Raw genomic sequence first — 22,886 nt, forward strand, 5'->3', positions numbered from 1 at the left:
TAGAAGGTTTGGAAGCTTCTTTTTCTAGAAAAGTAACATGTGGTATATAGAAGAGGAAATGTGTCATTTTGAAGAGACAAGTGTCCCTGCACTTGTTATTTTCAGCAAGCACTTGTTATTTATAACCTTTGCTTTTCACTTTTGAGCACCCAAGCCCCATACCTATATATTGAAGATCTCTCTCTTCATTTGGAATAAGCTCTTATGCTGAAATTTTAGCTGCATGCTTTGTACTCTCATCTAAAAAGCACTTTCTATTTAGCTTGATCTAGTTCAAGAACTAAAGAAGAGAATCAACTTGTCACTTAGAGGTTGCAAAAATTAGGGTTTCAAAACCTTAATTTCTCAGAATTGCAACAAATCAGCTTTTTTGCATATGGTTCATACACTTGGTGCACATGGTTTTGTTTCAATAAATTCTTGTCAAGGGGGAGGGTTTGGTTCTCCTCTCAATGTGGTGCCAGACACCTTATAGGTCACACCGTGGAGTCACATTGGATAGAGCCATTTCCCTTCGTTGAGTATGATGACCCTGTCTACCAAGACCACGTCCGAGGAGGCCATACCACAGTCGGATTAGAGCCATTATCACGAGACACCGCAGACTCACTACCAAGCATATCAGTGAAGCAGCTAGGGACCGCATCATAGCTGAGATCATGTACAGATCTTGAGACCAGCTACAGCCCATAGTCTCCACTACACTTTTGTACATGGCTAAATCAGATGTGGTTCTCCTTTTCTTTCCTTTTCTTTTCTATCGATGGAACAACACTACACATGGTTCAACCCTAGTATAGCCCCATCGTATAGTTATTTTCAGTATTGTTTCATAGGCCACCCACTTACTTGTAATGTTATCTTTACCTTACTAATGAGATGACATTAGACATGGATGTAATCTGGATTTTGTCTCATAGGCCACATTGGCCTTATGTAGACGTTAATATATCTTTCTTTCTTTCTTTCTTTCTTTCTAGACGTGGCGGATGCTGGATGTGATGGATCTCTGATAGCTTGCTGGCATGACGGATGCTGATGTGACGGATGCTGGCGTGACGGCTCTCTGACGTGACGGATGCTGGCGTGACGGCTCTCTCCGACGGATGTTGGCGTGACGGCTTCTGACGGATGCTGGTGTGACGGCTCTCTCTAACGGGATGTTGGTGTGACGGCTCTCTCTCTCTCTCTCTGGCATGCTCAGTCGTGGTAAGCAGTTGTGGCGTGATAGACTTGGCGTGAGCAGTTGTGGCGTGAGGGACCTAGCGTAAGGTGATGTACCTGGCGTGATGTGAGCAGTTGTGGCGTGAGGGACCTAGCGTAAGGTGATGTACCTGGCGTGATGGAATGCAATCGTGAGCAAGTCCCTCTTACTCAGTCGTGAGCAATCGTGATCAGAGAATGTAGTTGTTCTCTCTCGCATGCTGGCCTAAATGAATGAATGCAGTCGTGAGCAGGGTCTCTCACATGCTAGTTAGTAGGAAATGCAGTCGTGTGAGCAGTCTCTCGCACACTGGTTTGAATGAATGCAGTCGTGAGTAGGGAATGCAGATATGAGCAGTCGTGACCAGAGAATGCAGTCGTGAGCAGTAACTGAAAACAGTGTGAACGCATTTGGGCTCGTAAAAGATAACTGGGCTTGCAAAAATTTAGTGAGGGGTTGGGGAAACCCTGGAAATTTGCAAGAATTTGCAAGAAATCACAGAAATTGCTCTGATTTGACAATACAAAGTATAAGTTGAGTGGCTTTGTACACAATGTATGAGAGATGGATAATGTAGACAAATGCAAGCATCAAACCGTGGAAAATGAATATATGGGAGACGAATCTAATCAAGAACTAACACAACCGTCCATGGAAGCAATGTTTAACACCCCCTTCTAAGAACACACGGTACAAGACGTATGGCCGTAGGGTCCGTGATTGGACCATCTCCCTAGTATCTGACAGGCATGGAAAGACTTCACGCACCATGAATGAAAAGAAATACGAAGAAATTCATATCATGATTTGCTTTGAACTACAAATTATAAGACAAGAACTAGAGAAAGAAACACGAGAGCAGGTCAAAGCCGAACTGATAGTAAATCAGAGGGCAGAAATACAAGACATGCAGATAAAGATTAAGAATGACCTACAAGCACAAATGCTGTCCGAAATGCATATGCTGAAAACTGAAATGCTGAAAGTTGTAGATGCCTACAAAGCTGAAATCTTAGAATTGGGGGGAAGAATTGAATACATTTAAGAAAAAAGAAATGAACGCGCAAGAAGAACTACAAAAAGAGAAAGAGGCTTTGAAGGCATGTGAAAGGGAGGTTCACTCATGGGCAGAAGTGGCAAAGACAACACAGAAGCAGATAGAAGAAGCCAGCCCATGGATTGAGGCAATAAAAAAGAATAAGGGAACATCAATGAACCAGACTGAAGTAATGAATGCTACCTTGGAAGAAGAGGCTAGGAGACGGACTAGGGTTTTACATGTACAGGTAGTAGGATGGGAGGAGAAGAGCAGCCCAAAGGAAGATACTAAGACACTTGCTGACAAAATTGGGGCTTTAGACGTACCTATCGTTAGTGCTTGGAGAGTGGGGAAAGAGGACTCTATGTCCAAGGCTCTAATTCTTTGCTTTGGAGACATAGAGAAAAAAAAGACATTTCTCTCCAAGAGGAGAGCCCTCAAGGGTGAGAAGATTTATTTGGATGAGGACCTTACCCTAGCACAAATAGCGCATCGCAGAGAACACATGCCCAAGGTATTGGAGGCTTGCAAAGAGGGAAAGTGGACTGTTTATAGGGATGGACAAGTCATCATCACTGACAAAAGGACTTCATGACAGTACGAGGCCTATAAGACACTTCGGATGTCAATATGGAATTGTAATGTTATTGATTGATTTGATCATCCATGTCTTCCAGCATCTGTCTTGAAGCTTCTACCCTCAAAGTTATCAAGAATCGCGTAGTGGGGGGACTTGTTCAAGATGATGCGCCGAACACACACAGAATGCACAAGGAGAAGCTCACTCAAGAGACAAGAAGAGAGATGGAGGCTAAAACGTTTTTTTGCTGGTTTCTTCTTCTTCTTCCACACTCTTTACAATGTACACAAAGTATAGATAAGATACAACATAAAGGAAAGTGGCCTACTAAGTCAAACAATGCATAACCGACTACACTAGTCGACTGACGCAATAACTATGCCAGCAGTAAATAGGTGTAACAACCTAAATATAATAATTAATGAGTCAGTGGCCATGTGAGAGTCATAATGACCACCGACGTGCTAAATGTAGACATGTGGACCCATCTAACCAGGTGGTCCATCATTAATGTCCGCATGTGTTGAGCTTGTCATCTCAACACTCCCCCTCAAGCTCAACTGCATCTCTGCAACTCCAAGTAAGCTTCGAAACTTTTGAAGCTTCTCTATACCCAATGCCTTCGTGAAGATGTCAGCTATCTGATCGTGTGTTCTGACATACACCAAGTCAATCTCACTTGCTAGTACCTTCTCTCTCACAAAGTGGTAGTGTACCTCAATATATTTTGTCCTAGCATGGAACACAGGGTTCCTAGCCAACTGTATACTGCTTATGTTGTCACAATAAATGATAACTGGACCTTCCACTTGCACATCTAAATCAGCCGATAACTTTTGCAGCCATTCTATCTCACATGCTGCAACAACAGCACCTCTATACTCAATCTCTGTACTCGACAAAGCAACTGTAGATTGCTTTTTGCTGCTCCAAGTAACTGCTGCACTACCAAGAGAGAACATGTATCCACTGGTAGATCTTCTATCAGACATACTACCAGCCCAATCTACATCTGTGTATCCAAACACATGTACATTTGTACTTGCCTCATAGAAAAATCCATAATGTAATGTGGACTTCACATTCAAATGTGGCTTTCTAGGTACTTGCATAAACTGACTCACAAGACCAACAACGTAGCTCAAGTTTGGCCTTGTAATGGTCATGTAGATCAAACTCCCCACTATCCTCCTGAACATAGTAGGGTCTTCTATCTCATCCCCAACATCATCTCTCAACTTTACATTCTGCTCCAACGGGACTGAAGGTGGTTTGCATGCTGTCATACCATACTTGGAGAACATATCCAAGGCATATTGTCTTTGGGACAGCCATATACCATCACCACATCTAATCACCTCAATGCCAAGGAATTACCTTAGCTCACCTAAATCCTTCATCTCAAACTTCTTCTTTAGAAAGTCCTTGACTTCAGCAATTCCACTATCACTATCACTTGTAATAATCAAGTTATCCACATAGATGAATATGATGACCAAACCTGCATCTCCCTTTCTCACATAAAGTGAGTGATCAGCATCAGAAACATAAAATCCAATATTGACAAGATATTCTTTGATCTTGCTAGACCATGCTCTAGGTGCTTGCTTGAGCCCATAGAGCACCTTCTTCAACATGCACACATACGTGGGATGCTCTAAATCTTCATAACCTGCTGGCTGTAATGGAGCCTTGCGCTTGGATGCTGGTTACTTTGAAGATAGCTTCCGAAACGTACATATAGCAATGTACACAGAAACACACAAATGTAAAGGTAGCGGACTACTAGACGTGTGGGGATACAGGTGGGAAAGTGCATTTCGTCCAGCAACTAGAAAACCAGGAAGCACTAGGGGTTTCGGAGGTGTGGTCATACTATACTGGGAAGAGCTCAAAGGGATAGTACAAGTAATGAAAAGAGATGATGATGCATGATATTTATGGATTAGGATACGTGCAAGAAGACCACGGAATATATTCATCACAATATGCTACTTTCCTCTTACAAATTCTACCTATGCCACACGAGATGGATCTCCCTTTGATGTAGTCTATGAGGATATCATGAGATATGCTAGCATTGGGAACATATTATTAGTAGGAGATTTCAATGCACGCACTGGAGATAGATAGAGTGACTTTTATATGCGTGACAGTGCCATGTTCAAAGAGATCGACATAGATGAAATAGGCCTACGCAGGAGAGCCTTGGATAAAGAAGTGAGTACCTATGGGACACACCTATTGACTTTGGGAAGTGCACATAGACTAGCCATATTTAATGGTCTGCCACAATGGCCAGGATTTGACAATTTTGTAGGAATCGATTAGACACAGAGATTGAGGCAGACAATCATTACGCGCAGTGAGAGAGACAGAGTGAGCGGAGTAGAGAGTGAACACGTTTTTCGGTACAATGATGAGTGCACCACTTTAGGTTTTTAGATAGATATATGTATGAAAGTACAATGTGCTAAGGGTGTGTTCGCACCCGTGCACATATAAAAGGCATGATGGCCCTTTATTCCCCACAACCTCCCATCTAAAGGCAATGTGCCTTGGGAGGAGAAAAGAATCAGCTAAGTCTAGGTATGTACAAAGCTGAAATAAATATATCTATCCAACTCCCATCATCTGTCGACAATGAGCAAACTGCTCTGTTGGAAGACCTTTCGTGAGAAGGTGTGCAGGGTTATCATCTATATGCACTTTGACAAGCTCAATGCTCTTGTTGTCAAGTACATCTCTAATGAAGTGATACTTCACCTGTATGTGCTTTGTCTTTGCATGAAAGACAGGATTCCGTACTAGCATGATAGCACTCTGACTATCACAATGGAGAACAGATAATTCTGTGATGCTAAGCTCTCCCACCAGACGTGAAAGCCATAAAGCCTCCTTGCATGTCTCAGTGGTGGCAGCCACATACTCTGCTTCTGTAGTAGACAATGGAATACACTTTTGTAGCCTGAAGATCCAAGAGATTGCTCCTCCTGTGAAAGTAAACACATACCCAGAAGTGGACTTTCTGCAGTCTGCATAATTAGCATAGTCTGCATCCGTAAAGCTAATAACAGATGCTTTGTGCTTTCCAAAGTAGATACACAACTCCTTTGTGCCTTTGCCTTTGAGGTATCTCATAATACCTTTCACTGCATCCCAATGCTTCTTGCCAGGGGTTGCCATGTATCTGCTAACCACTCCCACTGCAAAAGCAATGTCAGGACGTGTAGCAACCATAGCATACATCAAACTGCCAACAACTGAAGCATATGGTATCTTGGCCATTTCAGCCTTCTTATCATCAGATGTAGGGCTGTCCTCTGCACTGAGTTTCACATATGGAGGCAATGGAACCCCAATGGTTTTTCCCCCCTCCATATTGAAACGCTGCAAAACTTTGGAGATATACTTCTGCTGAGATAGATAGAGTAAGCCTTTAGATCTATCTCTGAGTATTCGCATGCCAAGAATGTGATTTGCATCACCCAGATTCTTCATGTCAAAGCTGCCATGAAGACTTTGCTTCAATGAATCCAAGGCATGAGTATCCTTGCCAGCAATCAGCATGTCATCAACATACAAAACCAAGATAATTAGGCTGCCATCTGTTGCCTTCTTGGTGTACAAGCAATGATCCACTTGACTTCTATGAAAGCCTTGGGATTGCATGAATGTATCAAACTTATGATACCATTCTCTTGGTGCTTGTTTCAGCCCATACAAACTCCTTTTGAGTTTACATATCATTTTTTCCTTCCCTTGTTCAACAAACTCTTCAAGCTGCTGCATATATATGTCTTCATGCAGATCACCATGTAAAAACGCAGTCTTTACATCCATCTGTATGAGCTCCATATCCTCAACTACAACCAAGCCCAAAATTGTTCTCGATGTAGTCATCTTGACTACAGGAGAGAAAATCTCATCAAAGTCAATTCCATGCTCCTGCTTGTACCCCTTTGCAACCAATCTTGCTTTGTACGTTGGTGAGGAACCAGAAGTGACCTTCATTTTGAAAACCCATTTGCATGGAAGGGTTTTCTGCCCTTTAGGCAATTGCACCAAGTCCCAAGTGCCATTTTTTTAAAGAGATTCCATCTCTGACAGCATGGCTTTATACCATTTCTTGCTGTCCTGTCTATCCATTGCTTCCTTGAAGCAAGACGGTTCACCACAGTCTGTCAACATGACATACTCAGCCACATTAATTGCACCAAGAACAAATCTGTCAGGCTGTCTAGTCGCCCTAGACGATCTCCTAACCCAATGGTCATTGTTTGCTGGCTAATCCTGCATTTTCCATTTTCAGCATGCTGTCCTGGCATTTCAGCTTACAGATCAGCATTAACAGCTTGCTGTCCTAGCTGTTCCTGCACATGTAATGGCTCATTTTCATGGGCAATAGTTGGCTGATAATTTCCAGCATCATTTCTTGCATTTGCAGGTTCATTTACAGCAGGTATTTGCTGCTATACAGCGGGCACATTTTGCTGTCCAAAAGGTATTTCTTCCCGAAATACAACCCTACGGACCTCCTCAGTCTTTTCGGGCTGTTTGTGCATGCGATCTTCCCAGAAGATAACGTCATTGTTGCGTACTATTTTCCTTTTCTCGGGATCCCATAATCTATACCCCATTTCACCCTCGTCACCATATCCTAGAAAAATGCATTTACAGGACTTTGGCTCAAGTTTGCTGCGTTTTTCTTTACAAATGTGCACAAAAGCCTCGCAGCCAAACACTTTCAGATGAGCATATGAAGGTGGCTTGCTCGACCACGCTTCTTGGGGAACTCCCCTCCCCCCTCCCAAAAGACCTGTTTGGTGACTGATTAATCAAGTGAACGGCTGTCATAACAGCCTTTGCCCAAAAAACATGGGGTAATGCAGCATGAGACAGCATCGTACGGACCTTATCCTGTATGGTCTGATTCATACGCTCTGCAACTCCATTTTGGGGTGGATTATGAGGGGCAGTGAGCTCCCTCTTTATCCCTTTGCTGTCACAAAATGCCTGAAAGGCTTTGGATACATATTCCCCACCATTGTCAAAGCGAAGTCACTTAAGTATCTTATCTGTCTGATTTTCAGCCAATGCCAAGAATTTTTAAAACTTGTCAAGCACCTCATCCTTGCTACGAATAGGATAAACCCATACTTTCCGTGTAGCATAATCGACAAAGGTGACAAAATATTTCTTTTCCCCTAAAGATAATCCTGGCATTTGACATAAATCCAAATGTACTAACTCTAGAGGAGAAGATTTCAAAGAAAGAGACTTTTTGTGAGAATTCTGTGCATGTTTGCCATAAATACAATGATCACAGTGCCCAAAATCAGCATAACGAAGACAAGGCAAGTAACCCAAACGAGAAAGCACTTTCATTTCTGTTTGACTCATGTGTCCCAACTGGCCATGCCACAAAGAAACATGTGGCTGCTTGGTCACGGCAACAACATGGTCACGTACACTAGATACATGAAGTGGATACAACATATCACTCTTGCAACCTCTGGCAATAACCCTAGATCCCTTACAGATCTTCCATTTTCCATCACCAAAGGTGGTATGAAAACCATCATCATCTAGCTGCCTTGTGCTAATCAAGCTCTTCTTGAGCTGAGATACATGCCGTACATGGTGAAGTGTAAAGACAGCAGAGCCATGCTGAAACTGTAACTGCACACTGCCAATACCTGCAATCTCACATGCATAGTTGTCCCCAAGATGGACAATACCATGTCGACCCCTTGTATAGACGGAAAACTACTCACGATGAGGGGTGACATGAAAGGAAGCACTTGAATCAAGAATTTAGGTATGCATGTCATCATCTGTATCTGCAAGTAGAGCATGTGCACCAAAATGTGAAGAGACAAAGAGTACATCACTCCCACTGTCACTGTCATGAGTGACTACATTCACTTCTTCAATTTTTACACTGCTCTTCTTAGGCTGAGTGTCCTTCTTCTCTTCCTTGCAGTCATCTGTCTTCTTGCCTTTTCCTTTCTCTTTCTTCCATTTGTAGTAGCCACGTTTAAAGTGACCCTTCTTGCCACAATGATGGCATTCAACATCTTTGCCACGTGATTTACTGCATCCCTTGCCATCATTTTTGCCCTTTTGCTGTGATCTACCCCTAGTATGCAAAGCACTGGAAGACTTACTGGATGCATTGTTCTGCCTATTCATCTCTTCCATAAGTAGAGCACTCTCTACATCAGCATACAAAAGGATCACATTAGAATTGCTCATAGTAGTCTTGAATGTATCCCAACTCTCTGGTAGAGTGCAAAGCAAGAAAGTAGCCTTAAATTCCTCATCAATCATGAACTTCAAGGCAACCAGCTGGCTGACAATGGAGTTAAACTCACTCAAGTGAGTAGATTCTTTCATACGCAAATCCATAAGCTTTTTCAGCTAATACACTTTGCTTACAACACTCTTCTGTGCATACAATTCTTCCGGTCTAGTCCATATAGCATATGCAGAATGCAAACCTTCAATGTTGAAGAGCAAGGCATCAGAAATCGATAGCTCTAAGGTTGAGCGTGCAAGCTCATTCAACTCATCCCAATTGTCTTGATCCATGTCCGCAGGCTTTGCCCCTTTAGTTTTGATCGGCTTTGCCTGCTTCTTTTGTAACAGGATACTATAGCACTGTTTTTGCCACACTGCAAAATTATGTGCGGCTTCAAGCTTCTTTATATGCATCAAATTACTACTGTCATTGCTGCTAGCCATGATTTTCAGCCCAAATGTGACAAAAAAACCAGCAAATGCAGGCCCAAATAGTCACCCAAGTGACCAAGGTACAAACAAGTACCAATCAGCAATAAATGACCACGCAGAAGTACAGATTTCAGATCTGTAATTAAGTTTTCAGAAGCACCAAACCAAGTGCTACAGCATTATCCAAGTGATTACAGCTGTTCCAAAGGGCATGTGCATCACATTACATGAGAAATCCCAAAATTTCAGCTGTAATTTCTGTTGTACATGTACCCACGGGTATAAAATTTGACACGAACGGTCAAAAGCCCCAAAATTTTGTGCTCAAAGCATCAAACACACATCTGCATTTACTCTGTCATGCATAGGACTGTCCAATTTTGCCAAAATAAAGCAATTTCAGCAAACCCCCAAAATTTACCAAGTGTTGATGTCCAAATTGTACGGAATTCAACCTGCATGTACATAAAATGAGCAAGTGCTGCACAAATTTTGCCCAAATCACAAAAGCCCCAAATTGCACGGGGTCCAATGTGCCTCAATGTCGAGAAATTGGGTCAATTTCAGCCCAATTTGTGCATGTACATGAAAAGCCCCAAATGTCGGGGACAAAATGTCACAAATTCCTGCAATTTCTGAGACTAATATCACTGTTGCATCTTGCTTGCACCAAATCTGGACAAATCCCCAAATTTTCCAAGTCCTGCGTGCACTAATTTCAGTGAAATTGAAAGAATTTCACTAAAATGTGAAAAGCCCCAAAATTCCTGGGCAAATGTGCACCGACTTTGCAATTTTTGAGTTAGATTGTCCAATTCTATGTTGAGATCCCCAGATTCGAGAAAAGCCCCAAATTTATGAGCCGATTTTTTTGCATAGATCTGAGATTTTGTGCTTACGCGCGTGAAACCCTGTCAGTGGGTGAAAGAAATTTCAAAAAAGATTGTTTTTTTTTTTGGAAAAATTTTGACGGGTCCATTGACCCGTCAGTTGTGCGCCGTGACGCCCACCTGTTCGCCGTTACACGCTGGTCGCCCCATTGGACACGGCACCTGTCGCAGGTCCTTCACGCCCCGTCAGCTGGTAGCCGTGCAGTTGCCCCGTCGTGTGCAGTTGTCGCCTGGTTGCCGTGTCGACGCTGGTCTACAACCTGGTCTGCTGTTGCCTGTCGTGTGCAGTTGTCGCCTGGTTGCCGTGTCGACGCTGGTCTACAACCTGGTCTCAGATCTGGTTGCTTGTGCAGACTTTGGGTTCCTAGACAGTCGAGTGACAGTGCAGCACACTTGTGACTCTCTTGCTCGCCTTTGAGCTCTCATTACCACGCTGGTCTTCTGCCCTAGCCTGACGACCGTCTGCAGCACCTTACTCTCTGATACCAGTTTGTAGGAATCGATTAGGTACGGAGATCGAGGCAGACAGCCATTATGCGCAGTGAGAGAGACAGATAGAGCGCGAGTGATCAGAGTAGAGAGTGAACACGTTTTTTGGTACAATGACGAGTGTACCACTTTAGGTTTTTAGATAGATATATGTATGAAAGTACAATGTGCTAAGGGTGTGTTCACACCCTTGCACATATAAAAGGCATGACGGCCCTTTATTCCCAACAAATTTGACATGTTGGAATCACAAAGGAGGGGCAAGTACTGTGGACTACTTGATGGGCTCACCAGCATTGATACCAGACATCCAAAATTTCAAGATATCTAAGAGGCCAATTGGCATAGCAGCAGATCATGCTATTCTGACACTCGTGCTCTCTTGTGTACATATGAAACATGAAACACCATGCCTCCCTAAACATCCCGAATATTACTTTACAGAAGACACCTCACACATCTACAGTGGTTCTCTGCAGACCATTTTACATTCATTGGACTTGAGTAGATCGTTGGAAGAATGTACAAGGGATTTAGCAGAGGCCATACATGGATCAGCCATGTATGCATTCCCACACACCTTGCCCCGATGTAGACCCACACGATCTACTACTCCCCAAAATAGCTGGTATGATGATGAGTGTAGAGTCACTCGAGCTCGCTTATAGAGGGAAGTGGAGCTAGACACTCAAACACATCACCAAGCAAAGGCGTTCTTCAAACACCTTGTGCGGAGGAAGAAACGAGACTACCTAACGAAAGCAGAAGCAGAGATATATTAGCTATTTTTGGGGCGGGACAGCAAGAGTGCATGGAAGATGTTTCATGAAAGTCAGCCCCCCATACAGATTACATGATCAGATGCTTGGCTTGACTATGGGAGATAGTTGTATGACTTGCCAGGACAGCCACCTATGCAGCTCCCATAAGCTTGTAGGCCAACACAGTGGTCTTTCTTCACATGGAAAATAGTTAGGGATGCAATCTATAGATTACAAAATGGGAGGGCACAGGATGAGGATGGACTAGTAGCAGAACATTTCTCACATGCTGGTGACATATTAGCACCCATATTAGCACATATATTCAATAGAGCAATATGTGAAGGTTTCCCTATGAGTTGGTCAAACAATACTATAATTCCGCTATTTAAAAGTGGTGATCCCCTGATTCCTAGCGACTACAGGACTATCATGATCAGTCATTCTTTGGCCAAGATATATGGATCTATATTGGAGCATGAACTCAGTGAGTGGGCTGAAATGCAAGGCAAGAGAGCACAAGGACAGGGAGGTTTCAGACGAGGATATACTATGCTGGACCATATTCTCACACTTAGACCCATTATTGAGGAGGGTCGAGCCCGAGACGAGGATCTATTGTTGCTTTGTAGACTTTCGCAAAGCTTTTGATACAGTGCCTCGTACACGCATCATGTAGAGATTGCAGGACATTGGAGTACCAGAGGGTATATGATGGGGTGTCTATGTATTATATGAGGCAGTGATAGGTCATGTACGAGCACCTGGGGGGCTATCAGAGAGGATTGACAATACTATAGGAGTGAAACAAGGATGTCCACTTTCACCCACATTGTTTGGTTTATACATAGATGAAGTGTGTGATTACATGGACCGAGGAGGACGAGCTGGAGCCAACCTGGCAGGGGTGTTGATACCGATATTATTGTATGTAAATGATATTGTTCTCATTTCAGATTCACCGGAGGGTTTGCAGTGCCATCTAGATGCTTTGCACATCTTTTGTAGAGATAAAGACCTCACAGTGAACCTTGGGAAGACCAAAACCACGGTTTTCAATACTTTAGCAGCATGGGTGACTAGATCTATGTACCAATTCACATTTGGGGGAGACATACTGGAGCATGTGAGGGAATATGTCTATTTGGGAGTCACTTTCTCTGGCTCACATTTTTCGTTGAGAGGGGCGTCAGAGGCACGTTTGGCACGTGGATACGCAGCACTAGGGGCACTTGAGAGTCAATGTGCTCACATACAGTTCCAGGAGCCCCGTACCAAACTTTAGTTGTTTGATACCCTAGTCACACCTACATTACTATATGGAGTAGAGGTATGGGGTTGCAGCTTGTACCATAGGCGCCTTAGCCCACTCATTGATCAGATTGGAGTAGAGAGGGATTATTATGATGGCTGGGATAGCATGGAAAGGCCATTGATCATGATGATAGCACGCATGATTAGGAGTAAGCCCTCCACCCCACACCCCATTGTCAGAGCAGAGCTAGGGGAAACACCCATAGTCATGGAGGCACTCTTCATGGCAGTGACCTTTTGGCACACACTATGGGAACTTCCACGCCATAGATACTCTAGATTGGCACTAACCTCATCCAGACAACTAGCAATAGGAGGCGAGAAGAACTGTTGGTTTTCACAGATGGCTATTTGGATAAGCCTATATGGTTTGGATATTGACTATTTTCCACCTTTGGATTATAGCCTTGACTGCCCTACACTTTCTCTTAGCCGATCAGAGTTGAACGAGGTGATCAAAGCTGATATCTTGAGGATTGAGACGGTAAGGATGTGGATCCACCCACCACTCCCTCTAGAATCAAGGATGGAGTTCTACAGGATTCATTTCTTGTGCCTCTCTGATGATGGTTTCACTATTCGGACAACATATATGGACACCCATCTCTCCCATAGCGTATGGGTTGCTATCGAACAGATTCGCACCTCCTCACAGAGGCTCCAGATGGAAATAGGCGGATGGACAAATATCCTAGCAAAGGATAGAACTTGCTAGCTTTGTGGTCGAGAGCCTGAGACGGAGGAGCACTACATATGCAGATGCACAGTATACTATGACATACGAGTACGGTACCACTGCCTCTTCCGGGATGGATTCGGACCCCTTCGTCGCGTCATGGAGTACGAGGACTAGAGATGCCTAGGCCTCTTTCTCCCGGAGCTCAAGAGGCGCCGAACTGCACTACTGTGAAATAGGAGGCCAACTCACCCAGAGGGACACACATAGAGAGCAGTGACAGACTTCTTCTACAGAGCCGACCCTATTGACACTACCAGCCTAGCAGAGACAGAGCCACCCCGCCAGACACCTTACAGGCCACACCGTGGAGTCACATTGGATAGAGTCATTTCCCTTCGTCGAGCACGACGACCCTGTCTACTAGGACCACATCCGAGGAGGCCATACCATAGTCGGATTAGAGCCATTATCACGAGACACCGCAGACTCACCACCTGGGATATTAGTGAAGCAACTAGGGACCGCATCATAGTTGAGATCATGTGCAGATCTTGAGACCGGCTATAGTCCATAGTCTCCACCACACTTTTGTACATGGCTAAATCAGATGTGGTTCTCCTTTTCTTTCCTTTTCTTTTCTATCGATGGAACAACACTACACATGGTTCAACCCTAGTATAGCCCCATCGTATAGTTATTTTCAATATTGTTTTATAGGCCACCCACTTACTTGTAATGTTATCTTTACCTTACTGATCAGATGACATTAGACATGGATGTAATTTGGATTTTGTCTCATAGGCCACATTGGCCTTATGTAGACATTAATATATATTTCTTTCTCTCTCTCTCTCTCTCTCTCTCTCTCTCTCCTAATTTTCATAGTGATAATTGATCGAGTTGGTTAGGTTCAACGTATTGTCATTCTCACGTTCTTTCCCGTGCTTACAACAGAACATAAGACTATCCTAGCACCTCGTCCAGGGTGTTGGTGAGAAAGTAAGAATGTGATGAAGAGATATGGAGGGATAGCGGTTATAGAACCACTAGTGGAGATAGCTCAGGATCTGCTCAAGGGTGCTTTGGACAATGAGATGCGTGGATGACTTTTACATGATATGAATGCATATGCAACAAGGTGCCACTTGGACAATGTCTCTCATAGGGAAATTGTTCATTTGTCCAAGCGCTCAGACTCGATACAATCTAGATGCACTTCAAGTGCAGTGTGGAATTGCTCATGGAGCGTGGTCATCCTAAGATGTCCGGTATGGGCCTGTCTAGCATGGAGAGGTTGAAGTGGTGGGTTATGGCTCCCTGGTGGCGATGTAGTATCCGGTGATGTCTCTTGCAAGGGCGTGGGTTTGCTGGGTGTGGGCGGCAAGCTCTGCCTCTTTTTGTAGCTCTATCCAATGTGACTCCTCGAGGTGGAGCCACTGGTCAGTTGGCTGCAGTCCTTGTTGTAGAGAAAAACTGCAGCAAGTTGATGATGACATGGCAAGCTAATGGCAGCAAAAATGCAGGTATGATGATGTGGCAGTCCGTATAGCAGCCATAGATCACAAACGCAATAGTTCGCTAGTTGTAGATGATGTGGTTGATCAGCAAACACAGTAGAAATCAATGTCGATTATGTAATGGAGGCCAAAAATAGGCTCCAGACTGATGTAGAGGGAAACTTTAGATGAGATGTCCTCCATGAACAGGGTGTGGATATAGTGAAGCTAGAGGGCCTGAAACTTGCAAAAACGAGATTGGGCTGAATGGAGGGCAGCCTACCTATTTATAGAAAGTTTCGAGACCTCATACCGCACACTGCTCTAAAACTTTCTTGAACGACACTCTAATTTAGGGTTTTGATCAATTAGGCATTTTTTGGGTTGTTTAAGTGGCTAATTCAGTATGTAATGCTTATGTTAGTTCAACACCCCCCCTTGGGCCCAAAAACTAATCTCGAAAGGAAGGCCAACCCAGATTTTTAAGTCTTTGCACTTATATGTGTTTTTACTCCAAGGTGGTCCATCCTAAAGCAGCTAGGGCATCGAACAAAGGGTGCACAGTGGCTGCCTAGTGGCCTATCAAGACAATAGAGGCGATAGATATCTTACCAAGGGAGTTCAATTAGTCACCCTAGAGAGGTTAGGGCATCGGACAAAGGGTGCACGTTAGTTGCCTAGTGGTCTAATAAGTCCTGTAAAGATGGATGGAACCATAGTGAATCTTTTTTTTTTTTTTTGGGTTGGTGGGTTTGATAACGATTTTTCCAAAAAGGAGATATGGCGGTTGATTAAGTAATGGACGGGTGACTAGTAGCCAGACCCAAAGGCTTTCATGAAATAAACAGGCTATCCCTACCACTACTACTGGATGTTGATGACAAAGGAATAGGCTAGTGGAGCATGTAGCAAATATGGGAGTATGTGGAGATGTAAAAAAGATGTGTGGAAAGCAAGCTAGCAAGGCAAAGCAAGCAAGCAAGCCAAGGGAACTACCTTTGGAGATTGTTAGACCCAAAGGCTTTCATGAAATAAATAGGCTATCCCTACTACTATTGGATGTTGATGACAAAGGAATAGACTAGTGGAGCATGTAGCAAATATGGGGAGTATGTGGAGATGTAAAAAAGATGTGTGGAAAGCAAGCTAGCAAGGCAAAGCAAGGAAGTAAGCCAAGGAAACTACTTTTGGAGATTGCCATGTGTAATGTTGCGAATATGGTGGTGTGAAGAAAACTGCTAGGGTTTGCACTGAGGACACACAGAGTGTACGACCACGACAGAAACACAAAGAGACAAACATAGACACAAAGGGCAAAACTCAAACCCTAAATGGAAAACTCAAAACTCAAACTCAAACACAAACAGAAGAAGGGAGAGAGAGAACACAACTTTGAAGTGAATGAATGCTGTAAATAAATGAAAGAGTGTATAGTGTGCTCAAGGGCAGAGCAATGTCGGAGTGTGATGTCCACCGGAGACGAATCCCAAGTCTGTGACCACGAGTCGGAGTGTAGGAGTGCTGAATAGTGAATGGCAGCAGGCGGTCACCAAAACGTAGTAGTCTGGAGGCTGGAAACTGGTAAATGCAGCAGTGTACCATCGATTGGAGGTTGGAAACTGTGCACAGTCTGTTGTAAATATCGGGATGAAGAGTAGTGAAGGAGATAGGCTATTAAGATTGTCCACGTGCCATATATCCAGGAGCAGCTGGGGCAGACGGTATAGCAGCAGGAGACGTAGCCCAAGGGCCGAGTGGACAGGTCAGGCGTAGTCATAGCAGTGCGGTGGTTTTCTAGGAGGAAGACCTTGGGCCTTGGTATAACATTCCTCGTCCATATGGCCCGATCTCTGGTAGTATGTGCAAAACCTATTTTTCTTAGGTATTTGCTACCAAAGGGATCGTGTTTCTTTGGTTCTGTCGGAGGAAGTGGTGTACCTTTGTTTTGGCTTGCCTTCACATCTTGTAAGTTCTTGCCACAGTTGGTTTTTCCTCCCAAAGAAGAGGTAGCCAATCCTTGCCCCTCTGAATGAATGTGTATTGAGTACTTCTTGTGGACTTGATTGTGCAGCCTTGTGTAACATAACAATTGACACTCAAACTTGTAGAAGGTTGGCAATCTAGGAAGCGAGATAATGTGCTGGATAAAAAGGAAGTATTTGTCGGGTAACTTGTCAGAAAGAACGTAACTTGATTATCGTTTGACTTTGGGGATCCTATAGTGTCAAACTCAGTGAGTAACTATTGATATTCGACTGACTTGACTTTCAAATCATTCCCTTTTGGAAGCAACCTTGACATTAATTCAACATTGGTTGTGGCATTGCTGGCTCTCCACTGATGGATTTGATTAGGGTGAGCTAATCAAGGGTCGTCGGTATCAATGACGAGATCCCAAAGTCCCTGATATTCAAGCACTTGTTGCATGAAGTTTAACCCAGTTATGAAATTTGATCTGTTAAAATGTGCTTATCCATGAAGGCATTCTTGACCGTGGCAACAAGAGTAATAGTGCTAGGAGATGGAGAAGTTGTGTAATGGAGGTAGGGTGAATAGGGGGGATAGGGTGGGGGAATGAAGTATACTTTGGAAGGAATCCCAGAGTGCCCACCATGCATATGAGAAGTGTGCATAGTAGATCCACATGTGGGCAAGGGCGGACTAGGAGGGTAAATGCCTCTAGAGCCCAAGGTGGAGAGAGAGGGACACGAGGAGCAGAGGATGGAAATCCTTGTGTAGGAGTGACCCAAGGGATGCGTAACAACAGTCTGTAAGTAGAGGATGGATATCCTTGCGTCCAAAAGGTCGTGTGGGAGAGTTGTGTGTAACTAGCCTTCCTCCTCGGATAGGGTGGTAAATAACCTGATTAAGCACTATTTACAACAATTACCAAATTTACAAAATGGAAATACACACTTTACCATATAATCTTGGACATTGGACACCCTATTGGCCCCAAAATTGATGCCCCTTTTGGTATTTATTTAACTTAATTGAAGAAGAAGTTGATGTACAATGGGATTCTCCCAATCCCTTTCGGTATTCCAACTTCCCTTGCTATCCAAAATGACCAGCAAGTCTTCAATTTGATTTGCCTCTTGATTCGGCCAATCAAGTGACCTTCACCTGCTTTGTTGGAGATGGAAAATGCCCCAAATTCAACGATTTGCTAGTCCCTCCACTTGAATAGGCTAAAAACAGCTTCAGTCTTGTTGAATCCAAGTCTCGGAGCTTCCAAGTTTGGGCACGCTTCCCGAGGCTGTTGCTAAACCCTAATTTCTATTGCAAATTAGGGTTTATAGCAAAGAAATCTGAAATTTCTCAGCCTTTGGTGATCTCAATGCTGCAATCTTTGGAGCAAGGCCGGGTGATGAGAGAGAATGTTGAGGAGATAGAAAATTCAGACTTTCTTTCGCGAAGAACTGAAGGAAATCTGTCATTTATTGCTGTTGCCCTGTCTCAACAGCTTGTAGATGCAAAGAGCTAAAGAAAATCAGTCATTTATTGCAGCTGCTTTGTCTCAATAGCTTGTAGATGCTGTCACTTGTTGTTAATTGGTCTTCTCTTGCCCCTAGCTACCTTAGAAGGTCCTCCAATGGCTGCAAATCAGACCAGCAGCATTTCCTCCCTCTCTCTCTTGCAAGCTGAATCCACTAAAAATGCCCACTAAAAAATTTTGCTGACTCTTTGTGTCCAGGTGGGCTAGGTGTTGCTCTTGTGCCCTTTTGAAAGGTATCTTTATAGCATCTAAGCTTAGCAAGAACAACCCTTGACATCTCTTGTCCTTGTATTCCATGATTGAACATAGTGCAAAGTTCTCATAGGAAAGACAGTGGTATTTCCCTTTGATCTTGTAGTACATAGTACAATGCATGTCAATCTTCTTTTGCTTTGTACCTTCCGGAAAATATGACAAATATTGGATGAATTACTGAGCATGCCATTTTTAAGTACACTTTTCATTGTCTACACCTCTCCAAGTTGGGAGATTGAACTTCCCTTTTCTTCTTCCCAAATCTAATTGCTTGATCATTGTTAATGCAAAGTGCAAACAATATGAATGTGTCTCTGGTGTCAAAGTGCAAACAATATGAATCTGTTTTAGGGACCTTGGATGGCCTTTATACAATCCTAGGTGAGATCCTACATTTTGAAACTGAAATGCATGTACATAAGACAATTATGCTAAAGTTCCTTATTGTAGTGGTAGGTGAGATCTTGGTGTGTGCATTAGGAGAAGGAAGTGTGTGAAAGTTTTGAGTGTAAAGAGTCAAGACACATGTAAAAGTGTGGTAAATGATATGCTATTTTTAATTTGTTGCTATGAATGCAGAGTGTTAGAACAAACTTTACCATTTTTTTTTGTTTCTTTTAAAAGTTTGTGTGGCAGCATGAAATGAGATTGGTCACTTTTTGCCTTTTATGACTAATAATGAGATGCTTTTTATGATATGCAGTTATTTGGTGGTGGAGAAGATTCAGAAAGGTTACTTGGCAGGTACTTTGAAAAAAAAAGAGGTTTTTTGTAGCTTATGTCAAAATAGCACACAAAAGTGTAGTCAAATTTCAAGATGTGAAGGAAAGTTAAAAGTACATACTTGGCTCATGTTTTCTTTCTCATTTGACCGAGAAAAGAGTTGTTCATTAGTTGAAGAAAACAAAGGTTAACTCCTAGGCTTGCTGCTCTAGAGGGTAATGTCCTCGTACAAAACATGGGGTGATGGGATAGAGTTATGGGGGTGGCCGTCCTCCCTTGTCACAAAGAAGGGGCATGGCTCACAAACTCATAGAAAGGCCTCTCACCTTGTGAAGGTCCTTTGCGAGTTGGAAAACATTCAGCAAGGACAACACTCGGACATGCCATGACAAGGAGGAAAGAAGAGGTTTTGTGCCCTTTGGGTAGGAAGGAACTGGAACAAAATTAGCCTTTAGATTTCTCACTTTCTTTGTGACAAGCATGTATGATTTGTCTTTGATTTGTACGGGTTTGCTTTTGACACAATATTTTAGGATTTTGCCAATGTCAAGGACCATGAGAGCATAGGAGGATGGAACAAGTAGCAATGACAAGTAGTAGGGAAGAAAGCAATGCCATTTATTTGTTTTATAAGGTGCTATGAGGTGCTCAAAGTTCTTTGTACAAGGGAGTTAGGATAGGACTTGTTCCTGGTATCCATTGAAGGTGCCTTGGTTTTCCAAAAAGAGGAGTTCAAGTCGTTGTCAATGGCGTAGTATGGTTGCCTAGGCCAATTGATCTTTGTAAAGTTCAGAGCAATAACTTGCAGCGAGAGGAGGTTGTATCATCACACATGGCCATCTTTATCAAGATCATGTTACCAAGGCCTTAAGACTTAGGAGAGCTATGTCACATGGATTGGAAAGGGCTATACATGTATCAATGTCTGTTTGAATTCTCAAAAGAGCTAGAAGCTTTGATCTTGTGTGGGGTTCTTTGACCAAAAAGTCTTCTGATTTTGATGAGGATGTATTTTGGAGGAAATTGACTTGGTGTAGAGTTTGACAGGCAGAGTGTCCATCCATGGTATGGACACTGTGCACCACTTGTTGCTTGGATCTTCTTATGGAAGATATAGGCAATTTAGAGTAGGCAAAGAGGATTCCAATGATACTTGCGAGATCATTGGCTTCATCAACGATAAGACTCGAGTACTTGCGATTCATCACTTGTGCGCCATTAGAGACACACTTTACAGCCATGTGGCTTCTTCTTGAGTGTCTCTATGACATTCATAACAAACTTCAAAAGGCAGTGGGCTTTGATGAGTTTAAGGAATGGCTTGAAGGGGAGTCCGTATCAAGTCAACGAGAAGCAAAGGCCAATCAACGGTTTTCATTGAAGGTCGAGTTTTGGCGTCCAACTGAGGGCCATAGTTGTTGCAGTTACTCCTCTATACAAGTGCTTCACATGTTCGATATGGAGGGGTCTACTCTAGGCCTCCTCTATCATCTTATGGTGGAGACGATTGTGGGGATTGGAGTGTCTACCGTCTTGGATGATAGGCTTCAACATCATGGTAAAAAATCTTTTTTTCTTAGTTTTCATGCTTATTTTAAAATTCACATTCTCTCTTAAGTCTAGACTCTCTCTCTTTCATCATTCATGGTCTATCGTCTAAGGCTCTATCTATTTATCTTCCTCTAAACTCTCTCCTACCTTTCTAGTGATGTCTTGAAATCCACACCAAAGAGGGATGACATTCTCTATCTAACCAAGAAGACATGGGAGTGGATGAAACGACCTATCCATGAGTTTGTGGCACTCTTGCACCCCGTTGTTAAAGTCCCTCTCTCTTTATGGATGCAAATGCCATGCCCTCTCCCATCAAGATGTCTTTCTTCCAAAAGAGTATCACGGTACCTTTCTCCCAGAGCTTATCAACTATAACCACCAAAGGGAAATGACTTTCGATTCTAAAGTATGTTGGAAGAGGGAGCCTATCACAAGAGTGTGAAATTTTGATGCTTTGCTTAGCATTTGATTAAAAAGTTAATCAGATCTTCAAATATGACCTGTACGTGTGAGGTGGAGGTTAGTTATTTCACAATGTGGGATGTAGGACCCCAAGATATTAGTTGGTGCTAAAGGAAAAAGTTGTAATAAGTTGTGTTTGATAGGTTATAGGTGGTACTTGGTGTGAGAAATTGACCTAGACTACTTAATTAGTCTTCAATGTCAATTGTGACACTGGGGATTGGGCATGAATTAATTATTTAGTACTAGTCCAAGGGTTAATGAGTCCTCCAAAATAGTTAGGTGATAAATTAACCTAGCCAATTTGATTGTTGGCTGGTCAGATTATTTTTATGAGCATGAAATAATTATTAAAATGATTTTCAAAAATAATAATCTGAAAATTAAATAGATAATTCAGAAAAGTGTTGGAAAATGGATTAGGAAGGCTGGCACTTCTCAAAACTTGCCCCTACAAGTGAGGAGAGGCTGGTTGGAGGTTTGGGAGAGAGAGGAGGAGACCATTTTGAATTCTAGCAAGTGTGGGAGAAGGCTGTCACAGCAAGCTACAGTAGTAGGAGGCATTTCCAGACCTTGAGGAGCAGCCAAATAGTAGAGGTGACAGCTATAGGAGAGTGCCCTGTGTTGATGATAGCATATTCTAGAGACCCCAACAGTAGAGGTGACAGCTATAGGAGAGTGCCCTACTGTTGGTGATAGCGTATTCTAGAGATCCCAACAGTAGTTGATTGCTTCCATGGCTGTCTAGATAGGGCAACAGCTGATCTTCTCCATTTCTTCATGAAAAAAGTCAGGATTTTCTCTCTCCAAAGCATTCTCTCTCATCCTTCAGCCAATTCCCATATTCCCTCGGCAAACTTTTTTTTACTTTGGCAGTTTCAGCCATTGGAGGTGGAGATTTTGAAGAATCTCTGTTTTAAGCCCTAATTTGTAGCAGAAATTAGGGTTTGATAGCCACCTAGGGGAGTGTGCTTAGAGCCATAGGCCTAGAGCTTGAATTTCAGCCACTGAAATTGAGGAATTTTAGGAAATTCAAGAGGCCAGCCAGCCAATAGTGATTTGGGGCTTAATTTTTCACCCAAGGATGCAGTGAGGGCCAATTCCTCGAGCAAACCAAAGGGAAAATTGGCTTGAAGGCTTGCTGGTCATTTTTGATAGCAATAGGCAATTGGAGAGAGAAGGAGATTCAAGGAATCTCAGTGTATT

At 43.0% G+C, this 22,886-nt stretch overlaps 1 protein-coding gene across 2 annotated transcripts in view; it reads left to right on the top strand.

The window, feature by feature from the left end:
• Positions 1 to 22,886, top strand: part of LOC148037944 (NAD(P)-linked oxidoreductase superfamily protein) — a 136,783-nt gene that overhangs the window by 31,716 nt on the left and 82,181 nt on the right. For both annotated transcript variants that reach the window (XM_087676982.1, XM_087676981.1), the window contains exon 4: positions 19,645 to 19,685. In XM_087676982.1, the coding sequence (XP_087533108.1) occupies positions 19,645 to 19,685 (41 nt within the window). The remainder of the gene's footprint in view (positions 1 to 19,644; positions 19,686 to 22,886) is intronic.

The sequence above is a fragment of the Lygodium microphyllum genome, chromosome 4, assembly GCF_053477565.2.
Source record: "Lygodium microphyllum isolate KBCC chromosome 4, Lygodium_microphyllum_v1.1.10, whole genome shotgun sequence".
Lineage (NCBI taxonomy): Eukaryota > Viridiplantae > Streptophyta > Polypodiopsida > Schizaeales > Lygodiaceae > Lygodium > Lygodium microphyllum.